Raw genomic sequence first — 23215 nt, 5'->3', positions numbered from 1 at the left:
AAAAATATACAAATCCAATCAAAATCATTAAACATGATATCTTCAGAGATAAGTTATAGCATTTAAAAAACCTTTGAAATTCACAGAAAAAACCATAGGTTTCAGGGGTGTTATAGTTAGGAATTGGCATTTAAAAAACCTTAGAAATTCACTGAAAAAACCATAGGTTTCAGGGGTGTTATAATTAGCTGGACATTTCCCTCGTACAAAACCCTAGAAATTCCACTGTTATAGTTAGTTCAGCTAATTAATCACACTCCCATTTACTCACCTATGCAGTTATACACACTCAAGTTCACTTACTCATAAAAATAGTACCACATTCTTACGCTCTTATACAATCATTGATACAAGCACACACTCATCCATACAGCCACTCTCACAATCACACACTCTCACATATACCCACTTATATACTCTGACACGCACATATACTGCCTTTCACATATGTAGTTAGTCACACATGTACCACTGAGATATACATTAAATCCCTAACACACCCATACATACACTCACTCAACCATACAGTTCATCACAGATGCACTCTTAAAACCATGCACCCATAGAATCACCCACTCACACATCTATGCATAGAGTAATGCACACCCTACCCACACAAACACTCAGGCACCCATACAGATACTCAGACAACCAATCAATAACCCATATAGACACTCATATAGCTATTCACAAAACCATGCAGCCATTAATACACCTACACACAGACACATACAGACATTCACACAGTTTAGTCACTAGTCTGCAGTAAGATACATTTAATGACTCACTTATAGACTCAGTTACACACCTAGAAAATCATCCATTCACACACTTGTACAGCCACTCATTCTTCCACAGGCCTTTCACTATAAATATATAAAACATTTTTAAACTTTACAGAAACACACAGTCACTGGATGACGTCATCAGTGATGTCATCAGTGATGTAATTTGAGATGTCATCAGTGATGTCATCAGTGATGTCACTGACCATGTCATGAGTGATGTAATATGTGACGTCATCGGCAGTGCATTGCAGGGGCACGAGTTATAGTTAGCTGAGCTAACTATAACAGGGGAATTTCTAGGGTTTTGTATGAGGGAAATGTCCAGCTAACTATAACACCCCTGAAACCTATGGTTTTTTCAGTGAAAATATATATATATATACTTAAAAAAACACAGGTTTTAGGGACGTTAGTTAGTTGGACTTTTCACTCATACAAAACCATAGAAATTCTGCCGTTATAGTTAGTGCAGCTAACTATAACTCACACCCCCGTAATGCATTGCTGATGATGTCACATATTACATCATTCATGACATGGTCAGTGACATCACTGATGACATCTCAAATGACATCACTGATGACATCATCCAGTGACTGTGTGTTTCTTTAAAGTTTAAATATGTATTATATATATGCCAAGGTGTATTGAAGAATGAGTGGGTGTATAAGTGTCTGTATGGAGGCTTTAGTAGGTGCATGACTGACTGTTTAAGTGAGTGATTACATGTGTCTCACTGAATGCATGGGTTAGTGACTAAACTGTGTGAATGTCTGTATCAGTCTGTCTGTTGTTGTATAAGCTTCTGCATGAGTTGGTAGGTAGCTACATGAGTGTCTACATGGGTTATCGATTGGTTGCCTGAGTATTTGTATGGGTGTCTGAGTGTGTGTGTGGGTGGGTGGGTGGTGTGTGACTCTGTGCATAGATGTTTGAGTGGTTGATTCACTGGGTGTATAGGTTCAAGAGTGCATGTGGAAACAGCTGTATGGGTGGGTGAGTGTCTGTATGAGTATGTTGGTGAGTGAATGGATGTCTCAGTGGTACATGTCCAAGTAACTACATATGTAAAAGGCAGTGTATGTGAGAGTTGGAGTATATAAATGACTATACGTGAGAGTCCGTGATTGTGTGAGTGGCTGTATGGATGAGTGTGTACTTGTATCAGTGATTGTATAAGAGAGTAAGTATGCATATGTTTCTGTTTGAATAAGTGATGTGGTGTGTGTATAACTGTATCAATCAGTCAATCAATCATAGCATTTATAAAACGCACTACATACCCGTGAGGGTCTCAAGGCGCTGGGGAAGACGCTGCTACTGTTCGAAGAGCCAGGTCTTGAGGAGTCTCCTGAAGGTTAGGAGGTCTTCGGTCTGCCGCAGGCGGATGGGGTGGGTGTTCATGTCTTGGCGGCGAGGTGGGAGAATGATCTGCCACCGGCGGTCACTCTTTGGATGCGGGGGGCGGTGGCGCGGGCGTGGTCTGCGGAGCAGAACTGGCAGGTGGGTGTGTAGAGGCTGAGTCGGCTGTTGAAGTACGCTGGTCCGGTGTCGTGGAGTGTCTTGTGTGCGTCGGTGAGGAGCTTGAAGGTTATCCTCTTGTTGATGGGGAGCCAGTGCAGGGCTCTCAGGTGGGGTGTGATGTGGATGCGGTGAGGGACATCGAGGATCAGGCGTGCGGAGGCGTTCTGGATGCGTTGGAGCCATTTTAGGAGTTTGGCCTGGGCTCCTGCGTAGAGTGCGTTGCCGTAGTCCAATCTACTGCCGACGAGGGCCTGGGTGACCGTCCTTCTAATTTCGGTGGGGATCAACTTGAAGATCCTGCGAAGCATATGGAGGGTGTTGAAGCAGGCGGAGGAGATGGCGTTGACCTGCTTCGTCATGGAGAGGGTGGAGTCGAGGTTGACCCCTAGGTTGCGTGCATAGTCAATGGGTGTAGGGGGTGCTCCTAGTGCAGTCGGCCACCAGGAGTCATCCAAGGCCAAGGGGGTGGATCCGAGGATGAGGACCTCCGTCTTGTCCGAGTTTAGCTTCAGTCGGCTGTTTCTCATCCATTCGGCGACGGCCTTCATTCCTTCGTGGAGGTTGGTTTTGGTGGAGTGGGGGTCTTTGGTGAGGGAGAGGATCAGCTGGGTGTCATCAGCGTAGGAGATGATGTTGAGGTCGTGCCGTCGTGTGACATGGGCGAGCGGTGCCATGTAGACGTTGAACAACGTTGGGCTGAGGGATGAGCCTTGGGGTACGCCGCAGATGATCTTGGTGGCTTTGGAGCGGAAGGGGGGAGGCGGAAGCTCTGAGTTCTACCAGAGAGGAAGGAGGTGGTCCAGTCCAGGGCCTTCTCTTGGATTCCGGCATCGTGGAGGATTGTTCGAAGTGTGCGGTGGCAGACCGTGTCAAAGGTGGCTGACAGGTCCAGGAGGATGAGGGACGCGGTTTCTCCATTGTCGAGCAGGGTCCTGATGTCATCGGTGGCAGCAATGAGGGCAGTTTCGGTGCTGTGGTTGCTGCGGAACCTGGACTGGGACGGGTCTAGGATGCTGATCCCCTCAAGGAAGCTGGTCAGTTGTTTGTTGACGGCCTTTTCGATGACCTTCACTGGGAACGGGAGCAGGGAGATGGGTCGGAAGTTCTTGAAGTCCTTGGGGTCCGCCTTGGGTTTTTTGAGTAAGGCATTGATCTCTGCGTGCTTCCAGCTCTCCGGGAAGGTCGCTGTCTCGAAGGAGATGTTGATGGTTTTCCGGAGCTGGAGTGCGATGGTGCTGCTGGCTTTGTTGAAGATGTGGTGTGGGCAGGGGTCTTCCGGGGATCCGGAGTGGATGGTGTTCATGATCTTGATGGTGTCGTCATCGTTTATGTTGGTCCAGGCGAGCAGGCGGTGTGTGCGGGTGGTGGTTGTGGGAGTGGGGGTCACAGCAGTCACCGGGGTGGTGATGGCGTTGAAGCTATCATGGATGTCTGCGATCTTGCAATGGAAGAAAGTGGCCAGCGAGTCGCACAGGTCTTGTGATGGTGGGATGTCGTTGGTGTTGGAGCTTGGGTTGGAGAGTTTCTTCACAATGTTGAAGAGCTCTTTGCTGTTGTGTGCGTTGTTGTCTAGGCAGTCTTTGAAGGAGGTCCTTTTGGCGGATCTGATGAGGTGGTGGTGTCTGAGGGTGGCATTCTTGTGGGCTGTGTAGCTCTCCGGTGTTCGTTCATGGATCCAGTTTTTTTTCTAGTTTTCGGCAGGTTGCCTTGGAGGTCTGAAGGTCTTCGGTGAACCAGCTGGCTCTCTTGCTGATGTGGGTGTTGGAGAGTTTCTTGAGCGTGGCGAGAGTGTTGGCGCAGTCATCGATCTATTGTCTGAGGCTGCATTGTCGGGGTCAGTCGGGTCTGTGGGTGGCCTCTGGGCGAGGGCGGTGCTTAGCTGGTCCTCGGTGATCCTGCACCAGCAGCGGCGAGGCATCTGCTGGGTGTGGGGGTGCGTGGTTGGTTTCTGGCAGGTGAAGTGGATGCAGTGGTGACAATCAGCTAAGAAGAACCAAACCGGTCGAAGACATATATATTCAAAGGCCTAAAAAAGGTCCCTGTTGTCAAACAACACAAAACTGGAAAAGGAAAAAGAAAAATGTACATCAACAATGCCCAGTGGTATATCTAAATTTATTAATTTTTAGCTTTGAGTTTTTTTAAAAAAAATCACAATAATTCATTAAATACAAAGATTTTGTCAGAGAATTATACATCAAAATGAAAAGACACACATGTGAAAATCATCAGTGTATATATATTTACAATCGTGAAAAAATGTAAAGCAAACAATGTTCAAAGCCCCATACATACACATTCAGATACATACATACACACATTCAATCCAAACACATCCATCAATGCACATCACATATAATCTAGATTATCCTTGGTATTTAGGTGGATATGGTCGTTGGAACGTATTCCAACGAAAGCCAGGTGGTATTCAGAGAAGGAGGTCGCCAAATCAAGCGCCAACGCGCGTTTCGGTATCGGACCCACAAGGGGATCCCACCTTCATCAGGGCGGACCAAAGATAATGGGGGGCAAGAACACAACCTAAATGGTGTAAACAAATAAAGCAATGAACATACTAAAACAACAAATAATATAACATGATAAAGATCTAACAACAATACAATAAAAAAGGGCATACAAGTAATATAGTACACAGACATATTCCAGTTGTCGATGGGTACAAATAGATATCAGAATTAATAATCAAGGCCCAATGGGTCCAAAAAAGGTAGCTCAATCGAACAATCAGAAGCTTAAAGTTAAGAAAGAAAACACAATATACAATCCGATAGAACCCAGCACCAAACTCGAAGTGGAAAAGAATAAATAGGAAATAAAGATTTTCAGCAAAGTAGAAAAAACGAACAAGATAAAGTAATACTTCACAGTAAAATAGTGTGAAAAAGAAAATATCCACCCATAAGTGATAAGGGTATCAATTCAAGCTAATACGTACAGAGCACAAAAGTGCTAGATAAAATGAAGGTGCCAATAAATCACACCAGTATTCAGGACGCCGTCAGGAAACGAAGAGAGACATCCATTCTACTATGAATTGAGTAGAATTGCATGGGTTACTGAAAACCCTAAATTAAAAAGAATACAAAATATAAGAAAAATAGAGAGAAAAAAAAATTAGAAGCAAACCGCTCAAATCAAATGAATGGATGCTGCATATGTAAAGGGCAGGGGTCTACAACATACTTGATTCAGAACAATACGGCGGGTAGCCAGAACTATAATGCGGGCAAAGTCAAACCAACAATAAATTGGAGGCCAGGGTAAGTGTCGAAGGATGCTCGACCGAGATACGGGTGATGACAGGGATAATGTTAACATGCGTCAGCATCTGTGAAGAAAAGAAAAAACGATCGATACTTAAACGCTAGAACACGCATTCGCCATATACAGATTTTAAGCCCAACAGCCAATTTATAAACTTTCATGTCAAGGTCTTATTGGAGAAACATGAAATTGACTTATGAACACGAATTGGGAAATGGGAAACACTGGATACCGCACTCGCCATAGATAAACCCAAGCGGTAACACATAATACGGTCTCATGGCATACTCCCATAAGGGATACGTAGAAGAAGCATATCAACACGAGATAGGTAACAACCATCACCCCAGAGATAAAGTAGACCGGGATGGGACACGAGCCGCTGTTGTTTACAAAGCATACTGGTCAAGGGAAAGACGCACATTCTTCCGACTTACCAAGCACAAAATCAAAGATTCAATTCCCGCGGTCTTTCAATATTCCGTGCACAGCATCAAGGGACGTGTCAGGATTACCTCGCTGCGGGGTCTAAATATCCCGCCCTGTTAAATACGCGTCATCAAAGAGTATAAGCCAATGGGATACGAGGTTAAAGCAAAAGGGGTAATTCATGGAAATGGGACTGAAGCCCTGTCGAAAGATCGTCAAATACGGCGCCATTTTAAAACGGGTTACTAAAGTCAAATAAGCATTATTGACGAAAGTCCTCAAATGTAAAAATAGCTACAAAAATGCGAATACTGAAAACAGCGATATCAGTCGGAGCACCGAGTGACAAAGTATGGTACAAACTGGCATTAAACGAACATCAAAGGCAGTGCATATACAAAAATGGAATTTCACCAACAAGGGTGAAGTACAGATATGCACATGTGCTGAGTTGGAAGTAGGGATGAATAAAGCTAGTAGGTGACAATAGCAAAAAAAGTTATATAATGGCATTTTCCCATGAGATAATTTCATTCAAGCCCCTCTGGACCGAGTTGATATAAAAAATCCAAAAGGTTTCCCTTTTCTTCCTAATTGAAGTAGGATTTCTTCCAATTGGAGTATGTATCCTCTCCAAAATAGTCCATCTTAGCTCAGTATCTTTGTGATTTTTACTGAGCCAATGACTGACTAAGGGGGCTGTAGTTTTATTAGTGCGAATGTTAGATTTGTGTTCGCATATACGTAATCTAACCTCCCGACCGGTTTCACCAATATAGGGGAGGTTACAGGGACAGATGATGGCATATATCACATTGGATGACCGGCAATTGGTCATTCCCTGGAGCGTGATCATTCGATTGTTGATGGAGATGGTACTGCCAACAATCGCCTGTGGGCATGCTTGGCACGTACCGCACCTGTGGTTTCCTTCTACAGGTTTGGTGCCGACAATTGCAGTTTGTTTAAGATGTTGATTCTTTTTGTGCGCTGTCTTGCCTCTGATCAGATAGTTTCTCAAGTTCTTATTCCGCTTAAACGCGAAAAGAGGTTTAGGAATCCCCATCTCCTCATTATCAATATTAAGCAGATACCACAAAGAGTTGATGGTTTGCCGGACCTTATGATTGATGTTGGAATGTTTTGTGACAAAAACTAGTTTGTCCATAAGGTCAGATTCTTTCTGTTGGAACATGGTATCTCTGTTAAAATAACGTGCTCTTTTAAAAGAGTCTTTGATGAGCTTGTGGGGATAGCCTCTTTTGAGGAATTTAGATTTCAGAATGTCGGCTTGGATCAAGAAGTCTTTCATTTGAGAACAATTCCTACGGAGGCGTAGAAATTGACTAAAAGGGATACTATCCCTCTGACTCCTTGGATGGAAACTGCCATATTGAAGCAGTGTGTTTCTGGCAGTTGGCTTGGTGTAAAGAGACACACTAATTTTTTTGTCATGATGTTCAACCCAAACATCTAAAAATTCAACCTTGATGTTGCTGAAGTGAACAGTGAATTTTAGGTTTGTATCAGCTGCATTCAGCCAAGATACAAATTCACCCAAGGAATCATGGTCGCCGCTCCAGATGAAAAATATATCATCTATAAAGCGTGACCACGCTCGGACGTTCTCGTAGAATGGGGCCATGTCATTGTAGATGTTAAATTCCTCAAATTTACCCATATAGAGGCATGCAATGCTGGGGGCGCAAGATGCCCCCATACTGACTCCCTGGACTTGTTGAAAGAAGTCACCATTAAATTCAAAATAGTTGTCGTAAAGGACAACCTGAAGACACTGGATGATAAATGAAGCATTGCAGATCGAATTGTCATTAGTAAGTATCTCATGAATGACCGCTAGCGCTCCCTCCTGCGGTATGTTGGTGTATAAAGATTCCAGATCTAGGGTAACCAAGAGGTCCCTGTCTGGATCAAAGGAGATGTTTTCAATCTTGGAGATAAAGTGGCCCGTATCTCTCACGTACGACTCCAATTTACTCACCAAGGGTTTAAGAAAACAATCTACATACTTTGCAAGAGGTTCCAAGGCTGAACCACAGGTGGAAACAATGGGTCGTAAGGGAGGATCCATGATATCTTTGTGTGTCTTAGGTAGCCCGTATATGATGGGTAAACGGGTATATTTGGGAGTGAGATATTCCGCCTCTTTGGTGCAAATGAATTCTTGGTCAACAGCATGGCTAACCATAGTCAAAATCCGAGTTTTAAGGTTGTTTTCAGGATTCTCCCTGATTCGCCTATAGTGTCTGGTGGAGGACAGCAAGATGTTCATTTTTTCAATATAGTTGTCAGTATCGAATAACACAATGCCTCCACCCTTATCACAAGGTTTGATGGTCAGGGATTCGTTGTTTTGAAGGGTAACTAATGCTTCCTGTTCAGCAGTGAATAGGTTGTTAGTCGGTTTAGGCACAAATTTGATGATTTTCGAAATTTTAGACATGACAGCTTTTTCAAAAATGCTGACCTCAGGGCCCACCAGATCGAGTCCGGGGGTGAAATCAGAGGGAGGTTTTAATCCCGACAAGTTATTCGAGAGATCGGGCGAGGGTCTGTTATGGAAGAATTTTTTAAGCCTAATTTTCCTAAAAAAGGAATACAAGTCTTTCAGGAACTCGAATTTGTTGAAGGTTTTGGCAGGAACAAACGAGAGGCCCTTAGACAAGAGACTCAAGGATTCGGGGTTCATATCAGATGTAGACAGATTAAATACAGGAATGTCTACTGCGTTTTCCAGTATTGGTTCTGTCTGGTTTGTATGTACATCTGGGGTTGACCACGTGCCTGATGGTAATTCCTCATTCGTGGTGTTCTCGTTCTGGGGCGGTAATTCCCCCGGCGATTCCCTAAAAAATGTTCCGGTGTCATAGGTCTATCGAACTGTTCCTGTCGATGTTGGTAGTTCGGGTTATAATTGGTCTCGTACTCACCCGATACTTCTCCTTCAGAGTCTGTGGTGTCAGAGAACGTAACCACTTTCTTGTTATTACCCCATCTCATGTTATTTCCACCGGAAGATCCTGGTTCCCCCATGTTGTAAAAATTTGACATGAGATATGGGTACGTGCGTTCCTGAGAGAAAAACCTAATATCCTTTTTAAGTTTATCTGTCTTTCTTTTCAGAAGATAGATAGAAAAAGAGTCTAACTCTTGGGCAATCTCCTCTAGTTTTTTTGTAGCCATTTCGACCGAGTTATCTTTCTTAAGCTTCTCTTCCAGTGCTTCTATTTCTTTGGCCATGATGGCTAGAACCTCTCTGGCTGTTTCAATGATTAACATCATCCAGTCACGAGAGCATCTGTTTGATATTAATGCCCATTTCTCTAGAAATAATCCGATTTCTACAAACAAGCCAGGGACATTACGGACACGAAGTCCAAATGGTATTGTTCCAGCTTTGAGGTATTCGAGCATAAAATTAGCATGAGCCTCTGTGCGTTTGGATTTTTTCTTTAAGTTGAGTAACTTAGTCCATTCACCTTCGAGGCCCTTAGACAATGAAAATTGACCGTCACTGCCAGCTGCTACGCCAATCATCCTGGCAAAATCCTCATTCGAGAAACCAAAGGTTTTAATGCTCTCCATGATGTTAAACAAAACCGGACCGAAAAACTATATGTCCAGCAAGACAGCGCACAGATAGTGCTGGCGAAATAAGTATAGTGAATACCGTACAAATATTCACCTCTTATGGTAATGTTCACAAGATCTAAGTAGTGCAGGCCTAAATCTCCCCTGAGTGCACTAAAAGAGGAAAAAATAGAATAATAAAAGATCAATCAGAAAATAAATAAATGAATACAAAAAGTGAATGGAAAGAGCCACCTGTCAGAGACACGAACCCCCACAGCAACAAGGCTGTGACAGGAAACCAATTACGAAAGGGGGACCCCAAATGCACAATACTAAACCGGTTATAACGGGGTAAGAAACAATCAGCTAAGAAGAACCAAACCGGTCGAAGACATATATATTCAAAGGCCTAAAAAAGGTCCCTGTTGTCAAACAACACAAAACTGGAAAAGGAAAAAGAAAAATGTACATCAACAATGCCCAGTGGTATATCTAAATTTATTAATTTTTAGCTTTGAGTTTTTTTTAAAAAATCACAATAATTCATTAAATACAAAGATTTTGTCAGAGAATTATACATCAAAATGAAAAGACACACATGTGAAAATCATCAGTGTATATATATTTACAATCGTGAAAAAATGTAAAGCAAACAATGTTCAAAGCCCCATACATACACATTCAGATACATACATACACACATTCAATCCAAACACATCCATCAATGCACATCACATATAATCTAGATTATCCTTGGTATTTAGGTGGATATGGTCGTTGGAACGTATTCCAACGAAAGCCAGGTGGTATTCAGAGAAGGAGGTCGCCAAATCAAGCGCCAACGCGCGTTTCGGTATCGGACCCACAAGGGGATCCCACCTTCATCAGGGCGGACCAAAGATAATGGGGGGCAAGAACACAACCTAAATTGTGTAAACAAATAAAGCTATGAACATACTAAAACAACAAATAATATAACATGATAAAGATCTAACAACAATACAATAAAAAAGGGCATACAAGTAATATAGTACACAGACATATTCCAGTTGTCGATGGGTACAAATAGATATCAGAATTAATAATCAAGGCCCAATGGGTCCAAAAAAGGTAGCTCAATCGAACAATCAGAAGCTTAAAGTTCTTAACCGGATTATTAATTCTGATATCTATTTGTACCCATCGACAACTGGAATATGTCTGTGTACTATATTACTTGTATGCCCTTTTTTATTGTATTGTTGTTAGATCTTTATCATGTTATATTATTTGTTGTTTTAGTATGTTCATTGCTTTATTTGTTTACACCATTTAGGTTGTGTTCTTGCCCCCCATTATCTTTGGTCCGCCCTGATGAAGGTGGGATCCCCTTGTGGGTCCGATACCGAAACGCGCGTTGGCGCTTGATTTGGCGACCTCCTTCTCTGAATACCACCTGGCTTTCGTTGGAATACGTTCCAACGACCATATCCACCTAAATACCAAGGATAATCTAGATTATATGTGATGTGCATTGATGGATGTGTTTGGATTGAATGTGTGTATGTATGTATCTGAATGTGTATGTATGGGGCTTTGAACATTGTTTGCTTTACATTTTTTCACGATTGTAAATATATATACACTGATGATTTTCACATGTGTGTCTTTTCATTTTGATGTATAATTCTCTGACAAAATCTTTGTATTTAATGAATTATTGTGATTTTTTTAAAAAAAACTCAAAGCTAAAAATTAATAAATTTAGATATACCACTGGGCATTGTTGATGTACATTTTTCTTTTTCCTTTTCCAGTTTTGTGTTGTTTGACAACAGGGACCTTTTTTAGGCCTTTGAATATATATGTCTTCGACCGGTTTGGTTCTTCTTAGCTGATTGTTTCTTACCCCGTTATAACCGGTTTAGTATTGTGCATTTGGGGTCCCCCTTTCGTAATTGGTTTCCTGTCACAGCCTTGTTGCTGTGGGGGTTCGTGTCTCTGACAGGTGGCTCTTTCCATTCACTTTTTGTATTCATTTATTTATTTTCTGATTGATCTTTTATTATTCTATTTTTTCCTCTTTTAGTGCACTCAGGGGAGATTTAGGCCTGCACTACTTAGATCTTGTGAACATTACCATAAGAGGTGAATATTTGTACGGTATTCACTATACTTATTTCGCCAGCACTATCTGTGCGCTGTCTTGCTGGACATATAGTTTTTCGGTCCGGTTTTGTTTAACATCATGGAGAGCATTAAAACCTTTGGTTTCTCGGATGAGGATTTTGCCAGGATGATTGGCGTAGCAGCTGGCAGTGACGGTCAATTTTCATTGTCTAAGGGCCTCGAAGGTGAATGGACTAAGTTACTCAACTTAAAGAAAAAATCCAAACGCACAGAGGCTCATGCTAATTTTATGCTCGAATACCTCAAAGCTGGAACAATACCATTTGGACTTCGTGTCCGTAATGTCCCTGGCTTGTTTGTAGAAATCAGATTATTTCTAGAGAAATGGGCATTAATATCAAACAGATGCTCTCGTGACTGGATGATGTTAATCATTGAAACAGCCAGAGAGGTTCTAGCCATCATGGCCAAAGAAATAGAAGCACTGGAAGAGAAGCTTAAGAAAGATAACTCGGTCGAAATGGCTACAAAAAAACTAGAGGAGATTGCCCAAGAGTTAGACTCTTTTTCTATCTATCTTCTGAAAAGAAAGACAGATAAACTTAAAAAGGATATTAGGTTTTTCTCTCAGGAACGCACGTACCCATATCTCATGTCAAATTTTTACAACATGGGGGAACCAGGATCTTCCGGTGGAAATAACATGAGATGGGGTAATAACAAGAAAGTGGTTACGTTCTCTGACACCACAGACTCTGAAGGAGAAGTATCGGGTGAGTACGAGACCAATTATAACCCGAACTACCAACATCGACAGGAACAGTTCGATAGACCTATGACACCGGAACATTTTTTAGGGAATCGCCGGGGGAATTACCGCCCCAGAACGAGAACACCACGAATGAGGAATTACCATCAGGCACGTGGTCAACCCCAGATGTACATACAAACCAGACAGAACCAATACTGGAAAACGCAGTAGACATTCCTGTATTTAATCTGTCTACATCTGATATGAACCCCGAATCCTTGAGTCTCTTGTCTAAGGGCCTCTCGTTTGTTCCTGCCAAAACCTTCAACAAATTCGAGTTCCTGAAAGACTTGTATTCCTTTTTTAGGAAAATTAGGCTTAAAAAATTCTTCCATAACAGACCCTCGCCCGATCTCTCGAATAACTTGTCGGGATTAAAACCTCCCTCTGATTTCACCCCCGGACTCGATCTGGTGGGCCCTGAGGTCAGCATTTTTGAAAAAGCTGTCATGTCTAAAATTTCGAAAATCATCAAATTTGTGCCTAAACCGACTAACAACCTATTCACTGCTGAACAGGAAGCATTAGTTACCCTTCAAAACAACGAATCCCTGACCATCAAACCTTGTGATAAGGGTGGAGGCATTGTGTTATTCGATACTGACAACTATATTGAAAAAATGAACATCTTGCTGTCCTCCACCAGACACTATAGGCGAATCAGGGAGAATCCTGAAAACAACCTTAAAACTCGGATTTTGACTATGGTTAGCCATGCTGTTGACCAAGAATTCATTTGCACCAAAGAGGCGGAATATCTCACTCCCAAATATACCCGTTTACCCATCATATACGGGCTACCTAAGACACACAAAGATATCATGGATCCTCCCTTACGACCCATTGTTTCCACCTGTGGTTCAGCCTTGGAACCTCTTGCAAAGTATGTAGATTGTTTTCTTAAACCCTTGGTGAGTAAATTGGAGTCGTACGTGAGAGATACGGGCCACTTTATCTCCAAGATTGAAAACATCTCCTTTGATCCAGACAGGGACCTCTTGGTTACCCTAGATCTGGAATCTTTATACACCAACATACCGCAGGAGGGAGCGCTAGCGGTCATTCATGAGATACTTACTAATGACAATTCGATCTGCAATGCTTCATTTATCATCCAGTGTCTTCAGGTTGTCCTTTACGACAACTATTTTGAATTTAATGGTGACTTCTTTCAACAAGTCCAGGGAGTCAGTATGGGGGCATCTTGCGCCCCCAGCATTGCATGCCTCTATATGGGTAAATTTGAGGAATTTAACATCTACAATGACATGGCCCCATTCTACGAGAACGTCCGAGCGTGGTCACGCTTTATAGATGATATATTTTTCATCTGGAGCGGCGACCATGATTCCTTGGGTGAATTTGTATCTTGGCTGAATGCAGCTGATACAAACCTAAAATTCACTGTTCACTTCAGCAACATCAAGGTTGAATTTTTAGATGTTTGGGTTGAACATCATGACAAAAAAATTAGTGTGTCTCTTTACACCAAGCCAACTGCCAGAAACACACTGCTTCAATATGGCAGTTTCCATCCAAGGAGTCAGAGGGATAGTATCCCTTTTAGTCAATTTCTACGCCTCCGTAGGAATTGTTCTCAAATGAAAGACTTCTTGATCCAAGCCGACATTCTGAAATCTAAATTCCTCAAAAGAGGCTATCCCCACAAGCTCATCAAAGACTCTTTTAAAAGAGCACGTTATTTTAACAGAGATACCATGTTCCAACAGAAAGAATCTGACCTTATGGACAAACTAGTTTTTGTCACAAAACATTCCAACATCAATCATAAGGTCCGGCAAACCATCAACTCTTTGTGGTATCTGCTTAATATTGATAATGAGGAGATGGGGATTCCTAAACCTCTTTTCGCGTTTAAGCGGAATAAGAACTTGAGAAACTATCTGATCAGAGGCAAGACAGCGCACAAAAAGAATCAACATCTTAAACAAACTGCAATTGTCGGCACCAAACCTGTAGAAGGAAACCACAGGTGCGGTACGTGCCAAGCATGCCCACAGGCGATTGTTGGCAGTACCATCTCCATCAACAATCGAATGATCACGCTCCAGGGAATGACCAATTGCCGGTCATCCAATGTGATATATGCCATCATCTGTCCCTGTAACCTCCCCTATATTGGTGAAACCGGTCGGGAGGTTAGATTACGTATATGCGAACACAAATCTAACATTCGCACTAATAAAACTACAGCCCCCTTAGTCAGTCATTGGCTCAGTAAAAATCACAAAGATACTGAGCTAAGATGGACTATTTTGGAGAGGATACATACTCCAATTGGAAGAAATCCTACTTCAATTAGGAAGAAAAGGGAAACCTTTTGGATTTTTTATATCAACTCGGTCCAGAGGGGCTTGAATGAAATTATCTCATGGGAAAATGCCATTATATAACTTTTTTTGCTATTGTCACCTACTAGCTTTATTCATCCCTACTTCCAACTCAGCACATGTGCATATCTGTACTTCACCCTTGTTGGCGAAATTCCATTTTTGTATATGCACTGCCTTTGATGTTCGTTTAATGCCAGTTTGTACCATACTTTGTCACTCGGTGCTCCGACTGATATCGCTGTTTTCAGTATTCGCATTTTTGTAGCTATTTTTACATTTGAGGACTTTCGTCAATAATGCTTATTTGACTTTAGTAACCCGTTTTAAAATGGCGCCGTATTTGACGATCTTTCGACAGGGCTTCAGTCCCATTTCCATGAATTACCCCTTTTGCTTTAACCTCGTATCCCATTGGCTTATACTCTTTGATGACGCGTATTTAACAGGGCGGGATATTTAGACCCCGCAGCGAGGTAATCCTGACACGTCCCTTGATGCTGTGCACGGAATATTGAAAGACCGCGGGAATTGAATCTTTGATTTTGTGCTTGGTAAGTCGGAAGAATGTGCGTCTTTCCCTTGACCAGTATGCTTTGTAAACAACAGCGGCTCGTGTCCCATCCCGGTCTACTTTATCTCTGGGGTGATGGTTGTTACCTATCTCGTGTTGATATGCTTCTTCTACGTATCCCTTATGGGAGTATGCCATGAGACCGTATTATGTGTTACCGCTTGGGTTTATCTATGGCGAGTGCGGTATCCAGTGTTTCCCATTTCCCAATTCGTGTTCATAAGTCAATTTCATGTTTCTCCAATAAGACCTTGACATGAAAGTTTATAAATTGGCTGTTGGGCTTAAAATCTGTATATGGCGAATGCGTGTTCTAGCGTTTAAGTATCGATCGTTTTTTCTTTTCTTCACAGATGCTGACGCATGTTAACATTATCCCTGTCATCACCCGTATCTCGGTCGAGCATCCTTCGACACTTACCCTGGCCTCCAATTTATTGTTGGTTTGACTTTGCCCGCATTATAGTTCTGGCTACCCGCCGTATTGTTCTGAATCAAGTATGTTGTAGACCCCTGCCCTTTACATATGCAGCATCCGTTCATTTGATTTGAGCGGTTTGCTTCTAATTTTTTTTTTTTTTCTCTCTATTTTTCTTATATTTTGTATTCTTTTTAATTTAGGGTTTTCAGTAACCCATGCAATTCTACTCAATTCATAGTAGAATGGATGTCTCTCTTCGTTTCCTGACGGCGTCCTGAATACTGGTGTGATTTATTGGCACCTTCATTTTATCTAGCACTTTTGTGCTCTGTACGTATTAGCTTGAATTGATACCCTTATCACTTATGGGTGGATATTTTCTTTTTCACACTATTTTACTGTGAAGTATTACTTTATCTTGTTCGTTTTTTCTACTTTGCTGAAAATCTTTATTTCCTATTTATTCTTTTCCACTTCGAGTTTGGTGCTGGGTTCTATCGGATTGTATATTGTGTTTTCTTTCTTAACTTTAAGCTTCTGATTGTTCGATTGAGCTACCTTTTTTGGACCCATTGGGCCTTGATTATTAATTCTGATATCTATTTGTACCCATCGACAACTGGAATATGTCTGTGTACTATATTACTTGTATGCCCTTTTTTATTGTATTGTTGTTAGATCTTTATCATGTTATATTATTTGTTGTTTTAGTATGTTCATTGCTTTATTTGTTTACACCATTTAGGTTGTGTTCTTGCCCCCCATTATCTTTGGTCCGCCCTGATGAAGGTGGGATCCCCTTGTGGGTCCGATACCGAAACGCGCGTTGGCGCTTGATTTGGCGACCTCCTTCTCTGAATACCACCTGGCTTTCGTTGGAATACGTTCCAACGACCATATCCACCTAAATACCAAGGATAATCTAGATTATATGTGATGTGCATTGATGGATGTGTTTGGATTGAATGTGTGTATGTATGTATCTGAATGTGTATGTATGGGGCTTTGAACATTGTTTGCTTTACATTTTTTCACGATTGTAAATATATATACACTGATGATTTTCACATGTGTGTCTTTTCATTTTGATGTATAATTCTCTGACAAAATCTTTGTATTTAATGAATTATTGTGATTTTTTTTAAAAAAACCTCAAAGCTAAAAATTAATAAATTTAGATATACCACTGGGCATTGTTGATGTACATTTTTCTTTTTCCTTTTCCAGTTTTGTGTTGTTTGACAACAGGGACCTTTTTTAGGCCTTTGAATATATATGTCTTCGACCGGTTTGGTTCTTCTTAGCTGATTGTTTCTTACCCCGTTATAACCGGTTTAGTATTGTGCATTTGGGGTCCCCCTTTCGTAAGTGGATGCAGTGGTGGTCAGTCAGTTGAGTTCGGTGGTGAGGTTGAAGAAGACGTGGGAGCTTGCTGAGAAGATGGGGTCAATCGTGTTGCTGGAGGAGTGGGTGGATGTTGTGACGATTTGTCTAAGTCCGAGGTTAGCGAGGTTGTCGATCAGGGTGGAAGAGTTGGAGTCGTTGTTCTCGAGGTGGAAGTTCAGGTCCCCGAGAAGGAGGAGGTAGTGCATGGAAGCGAGGGTGTGTGTGCTGATGTGGTCGGTATAGGTCAGTAAATGGAAGTGCGATTGATTCATTGCAAGACTGACTAGGTGTGTGAGTAGCTCTAGATGAGTGGTGGTGTGTGAGTGTCTGTGTAGGTGTCTGAGTGCATATGATAGTGTTGTATTGATGAGTGACTGCATGTATGAGTGATTGTATGGGTGAATGAGTGGATGTGAGTGTAGACCTAGGAATAAGTGAGTGGGTATGTAGTAACTGGTATTGGTGTGTCTATGGTTTTGAAAATGGTAGTGTGTATTTTACAGTGAGTGCATCAAAGGTTATATTAGAGTGTGAGGAGGTGCATCAGATTTTCAGGTGTATGATGTCATCAGTGATGTCATTTGAGATGTCATCAGTGATGTCATGAATGATGTAATATGCGACGTCATCAGCAGTGCATTGCAGGGGCGCGAGTTATAGTTAGCTGAACTAACTATAACGGCAGAATTTTCATGGTTTTGTATGAGTGAAATGCCCAACTAACTATAACGTCCCTGAAACCTGTGGTTTTTTAAGTATATTTCTAAGGTTTTTTAAATGCTAATTTCTAACTATAACATGCCTGAAACCTATGGTTTTTTCAGTGAATTTCAATAGTTTTTAAATGCTAATTTCTAACTATAACGTCCCTGAAACCTATGGTTTTTTCAGTGATTTTCAAAGGTTTTTTAAATGTTAATTGCTAACTATAAATAGCAGACTAATTTTCAGAGTCGTGGAGAAAGGTGAGTGTGGCCTCCAAACACCTTTTAGCAATCCCAATGTGTAGGATTTACGGGAGGTAACAGGAGGGGTAGTTAGCCCCCAACGTCAACCTAGGGGGCCAACTACCCCTTTTATTACCTCCAGTAACTTACTGGACGTACATGATGGGCTAGTTGGCCCCTAGGGACCCTCAGGATTCAAGGGGGCTTAATCCCCCAAGTTAAAATGCACCACGTTTGCACACTTGTCACATCAGGCGTACCCCCCTCCCTGCACCACTATGCAAACGCGCCCCCTATCACGTTGTAAATTGGGAGATTAAGTCCCCTTGAGGCCTGAGGGTCCCTGGGGACCAACTAGCCTACCAGCTACCTCCAGTAAGTGCCACAGAGCTGTGTTGCAGAGTGGTGTAAAAAGTGTGTGTGGCCTTGCACCACCTCTCTCAGCAACGCAGCTCCCTGGCGCATACTGGAGGTACCTGGTGGGCTAGTTGGCCCCCAGGGACCCTCAGAATTCAAGGGGAATTAATTCCCCAACTTACAATGCGCCAGGGGGTGTGTTTGCAGAGTGCTGCAGGAAGGGGGCAGGGCCTCCAGTGCTATGCTGGCTTTTTTTTTTTTTAGAAGGGGGGCTGTGTGGCCCTCCTTCCTTTCCCACTTTTTGGGCCCTGGGGCCTGACCTCTATTTTTTAAAAAAAATAAAAAAATTAATGGGAAGGGGGCCGCGTGGCCTTCCCCTCCCGAGGCCAGTCCCAGGGACCCCATTCCCCAGGGCTTGGCCACATTATTATTATTATTTTTTTTAATTTGAGGGGGGCTGTGTGGCCCCCCTCCTGAGGCCTCTATTAGCCCCGGGACCCCATCCTTCGGGGCGTGCTTCTTTTTATTTAATTTTTAAAATGTTAATGAGGGAGGGGAGGCGCGTGGCCCCCCTCCCGGGCCACTTCTGGCCCTGGGGACCCCATCCTCGGGGCCTGGCCACTCGGCGGGGGGCTGTGAGGGGAGCCCCAATACCCCCAAGGTCCCACCGGTTCCCCGCCTCCTGCGGGAGCCCACATTGCTTTTGCACAAGGGGAGCTACTGACATGCAGCTCCCCTTGTAGAAAAGCAATCCTGCTTTGCTTCATTGGCAGGCACAATTTAATTTATGAGGCAGGACTGTTCTGAGGCAACTTACTGGTGCAACCAACGCCACTTGTGCAGAATATCTACATTGGGTATGGTTAGAGTACCACATTCAACTTTTTTCAATGATAAGACCTCCCTTCCTCCACACCTCTTTAAATGTAGTATACTTCAGTACCTTTGCAACACTTTCAGCACTAGTTGCACCTACATCTTCTATGTATTAAAACAGAAGAGCATAGAAGTTTGGGGAAAGATTGATCAATAAGAAAGAATAGCCATAAATCTATGACTCTCTAGGTGTTCATGTAATTTTCATCATCCACCCTTAACAATTCCCAGAAATACTCACACCTCCAATCCCGAATGTATCCTTTTCTAATAGTTATAAAAATCTGAGCACTGGGTTTAACTTAAAAAAAAATATTTTTCCCATCTGCACGTATCCTGCTTTTTATATAAATACTGCAAACTAGAATTTTCTCCAATTGTATTGAAGTATTTTGTAGGAATATAAATGTTACATTTAAAATGTGCAAAGAGTGTATGCATTGAAAGTATTATTGGAAACTTGATAGCATTTCCCTTTCATCTTGTTATACTACTGCCCTTTGTGTCTAAAACTGTAATTCTCATTTTTATTAACACATACGTTCACTTCTTATTTTCTATATACAGGAGCATCGTCCACTTAATATCTTTTTAATTTGTGTTTCTAGGACACAGCATGATGGATACCCTTTCCGTTGCCTTACGTGTAGCAGAAGAAGCTGTGGATGAGGCTATTGCAAAAGCAGAAGCTTGTCCTGAGAGCCTGGTAAATATTGACCTCACTTTTAGTAGTTTTTGATAGCTGTGTATTGAAAGGGGTAAATCGTGATCTGTAACTTTAATACATCTAGCAAACTTTTTGTGAATGCTTTAAATGAGTCATTTATATACATTCTTATTAAATATACACCATTTGCGTTCTTATGTTTGAAATACAAAAACCCTATTTTGCAACTTCAGTAACCTCACCATGTTAAGCAACAACTTTGTGTGGTCTGTGAAAAAGTGGTTTTGTTGACAGAAGACAAAATACAGAGAAAATCAATAAATGATAGCAAAGTACTACGCTGCATTGCCCTACTTCCCCGTGTTCAACCGGTGCTCCATAAGTGAGAGTGAGCCTATAGCCTGTGACAGGAAAGCCTCAACAGCACAACTGTGGAAAGCACAAGAATGAAGCGAGCAGTTAGGCTTCTGTGTGGGATACTGTTTGCTGCAGCACTTGCATCCAGGGTCAGCTGGTGCCTTGGGAAGCCTGCCAAACACAGTCATTTCTACAAATTAGGCAACTTTCATTCAAAAACTGAATTTCCTCCCATCCCTTTGAAAAAATTCAAACAGTGTCTGACTCCTTCCTGTGCTAAAGAGACACAGCTAAGAAAATCCTCCGCCATTGTCGAGCCCAGTTTACTATACTCAGTCATGAGGCTTGCACTCATGAGGGTGCGACTATCCATATACCATCCGCTAATACTAGTAAGAGTACAATTAAAACACCTACAGGAAGGAAAAATTTACTCTGTAACATAAGGTCGTTACCCAAGCATACCTCAGAGGTATGGGACCTAATTTCCTCTAGCGAACCGGATCTATGTTTCCTTACGGAAACTTGGCTTAAACCTCATTCAACTCCGGCCATTGCGCTTGCAATTCCCACGGGTTATAAAATAATCAGGCTAGACCGTCCCACGAAAATAGGAGGTGGGATTGCTATTATTCACAAACAAGAAATTAATTGTACCGTGGTAGCTGAGTTAAGTACACCAGACATTGAACTACTTATTTTTAAATCTTCCTCTTCCCCTAAGAATATACAGATGGGTGCTCTGGTATATCGCCCTCCGGGTCCATGTACGAACTTCTCCAACATATTACTTGAGATCCTTGTCCCATATGTCAGTAATTATAGAGATTTCCTTTTGGTAGGAGATTTTAATATATACAGTGAACAGAAAGATTGTAAAGAAGCACAGTCTGTGTTAAATGACTTATCCCTACTTGGGTTAATACAACTTAATTCAGGGCCAACGCATCAGGCAGGGCATACCCTAGATTTGATATTAGCTAATTTTCCCACAGTCACATGTCTACCCCCCATCCAAATCAGCTGGACTGGCCTATTCTATCTTAACTACTATGTCCTATGATTGGAAAACTTGTTAATCTGTCTCTTAACACGGGTTCCGTCCCCAGAGAATGGAAGCTTGCGCTGGTAAGGCCCATTAGGAAAAATACCGCTATTCCATGGACTGAACTAGCCAACCTCAGGCCTATTTCTCTGCTACCATTTCTGGGGAAACTGACAGAAAAATATGTCAATAAACTTTTATCCAGCTACATTGAAATTGCGGGCGGCCTGGACTATTCTCAATCTGGGTTTAGGCCGAAACACAGCACTGAGTCCACCCTTCTGTCTGTAGTGGACCACTTACACATGTTCCAAGACAAAGGCTATTCTGTGATCTTAGTATTACTTGATTTGTCAGCAGCGTTCGACACCGTGTCACATAACATTCTTATTAACCGGTTGTCGAACGTAGGAGTTAAGAACAAAGCCCTTGCCTGGCTGAGGAGTTTTCTTTCTGATCGTACCCAGACTGTCACCATGGGCACATACCGTTCAAGGGAGGTAGAAATTACGAAAGGGGTGCCACAGGGCTCCTGTCTGAGCCCAACACTCTTTAACATCTATGTGGCACCCCTGGCAAGAGTGATGCGTAAATTTGGTTTCATTCCCGTGTCATATGCTGACGACACGCAGCTCCTCTTTCCTTTCAAAACCCTCACTACGGAAATAAAGAACTCCTTCTCTGCAGGCATGAAGGCTGTAGGACAATGGATGTCCACTAACTACCTACAGTGCAACGTCAGTAAAACTGAGATTATGCTGTTCGGGGAAGCCAAAATAATGTGGACACCTGATTGGTGGCCTTCTGATCTTGGCACTGTCCCAGAACCTAAACAGGTCGTTAAGAACCTGGGGATTCGCCTTGATCAGGATCTGTCGTTAAAACAGCATACTCACTATGTTGCAGGCGTATGTTTTCATACCATTAGCCTGCTACGCAAGGTTTTTCATTTGTTGCCGGACTCTTTTAGAAAAACCTTAGTGCAGGCCCTTGTTCTGAGTCGGATCGACTATTGCAATGGCCTGCTTCTTTCAGCCAATGAGGGAGTGTTGGCCAGATTCAAGGTAATACAAAACACGGCGGCTCGCCTGGTCCTTAATGCCCCGCCAAGAACAGCATCAAAGCCTCTCTTAGAAAAACTGCACTGGCTTTCAATCCGTCAAAGGACAAAATTTAAAATATGCTGTCTGATTCATAAAAGCATAAATGGGCAAGGTCCCTCCTACCTGGAAAAGAAATGTATCCCTTATATTCCTTCCAGGACGCTCAGATCCAGTAATGGTCATCTGCTGGCAGTGCCACGCGCCAAGAAGGCTAGACATGGTGGCAAAGCCTTAGCAGTGGTGGGACCAACATTGTGGAATAGTCTCCCGCTAACCCTTCGACTTTGTCCTGAACATCTGAGATTTAGGAAACAACTTAAAACTTTGCTGTTTAAAAATGAGATCTAGTTTCAGCCTTCTCTTTCTCTGTAATGAATGATGGATAATCTGGCCCAAAAGCGCAGAGATACTCCAGTTGGAGTCGATTCCAGCGCTATACAAACCCATAAATAAATAAATAGCTTAGTTGGGCACAGCCATTCGACTCCGGTCCCTTAAAAAGCAGTATATCTGTATCCCCAGCAAGACGCCACTAAGAATACAGACACCATTTTGTACCTTTGTGCTTTTTACATATTTGCAATTTATGGA

The 23215-nt window shown here is 42.4% G+C and overlaps 1 protein-coding gene across 2 annotated transcripts in view; it reads left to right on the top strand.

Moving 5' to 3' along the window:
* MYRIP (myosin VIIA and Rab interacting protein) overlaps window positions 1–23215 on the top strand; it is a 1544915-nt gene that overhangs the window by 997267 nt on the left and 524433 nt on the right. For both annotated transcript variants that reach the window (XM_085631574.1, XM_085631575.1), the window contains exon 6: window positions 20061–20158. In XM_085631574.1, coding sequence (XP_085487700.1) covers window positions 20061–20158 — 98 coding nt within the window. The remainder of the gene's footprint in view (window positions 1–20060; window positions 20159–23215) is intronic.

The sequence above is a fragment of the Triturus cristatus genome, chromosome 10 (assembly GCF_964204655.1).
Source record: "Triturus cristatus chromosome 10, aTriCri1.1, whole genome shotgun sequence".
In the NCBI taxonomy this organism is placed as follows: Eukaryota; Metazoa; Chordata; class Amphibia; order Caudata; family Salamandridae; genus Triturus; species Triturus cristatus.
Note: the sequence above shows the minus strand (reverse complement) of the source record. Positions and strands in the feature narration are given on the sequence as shown.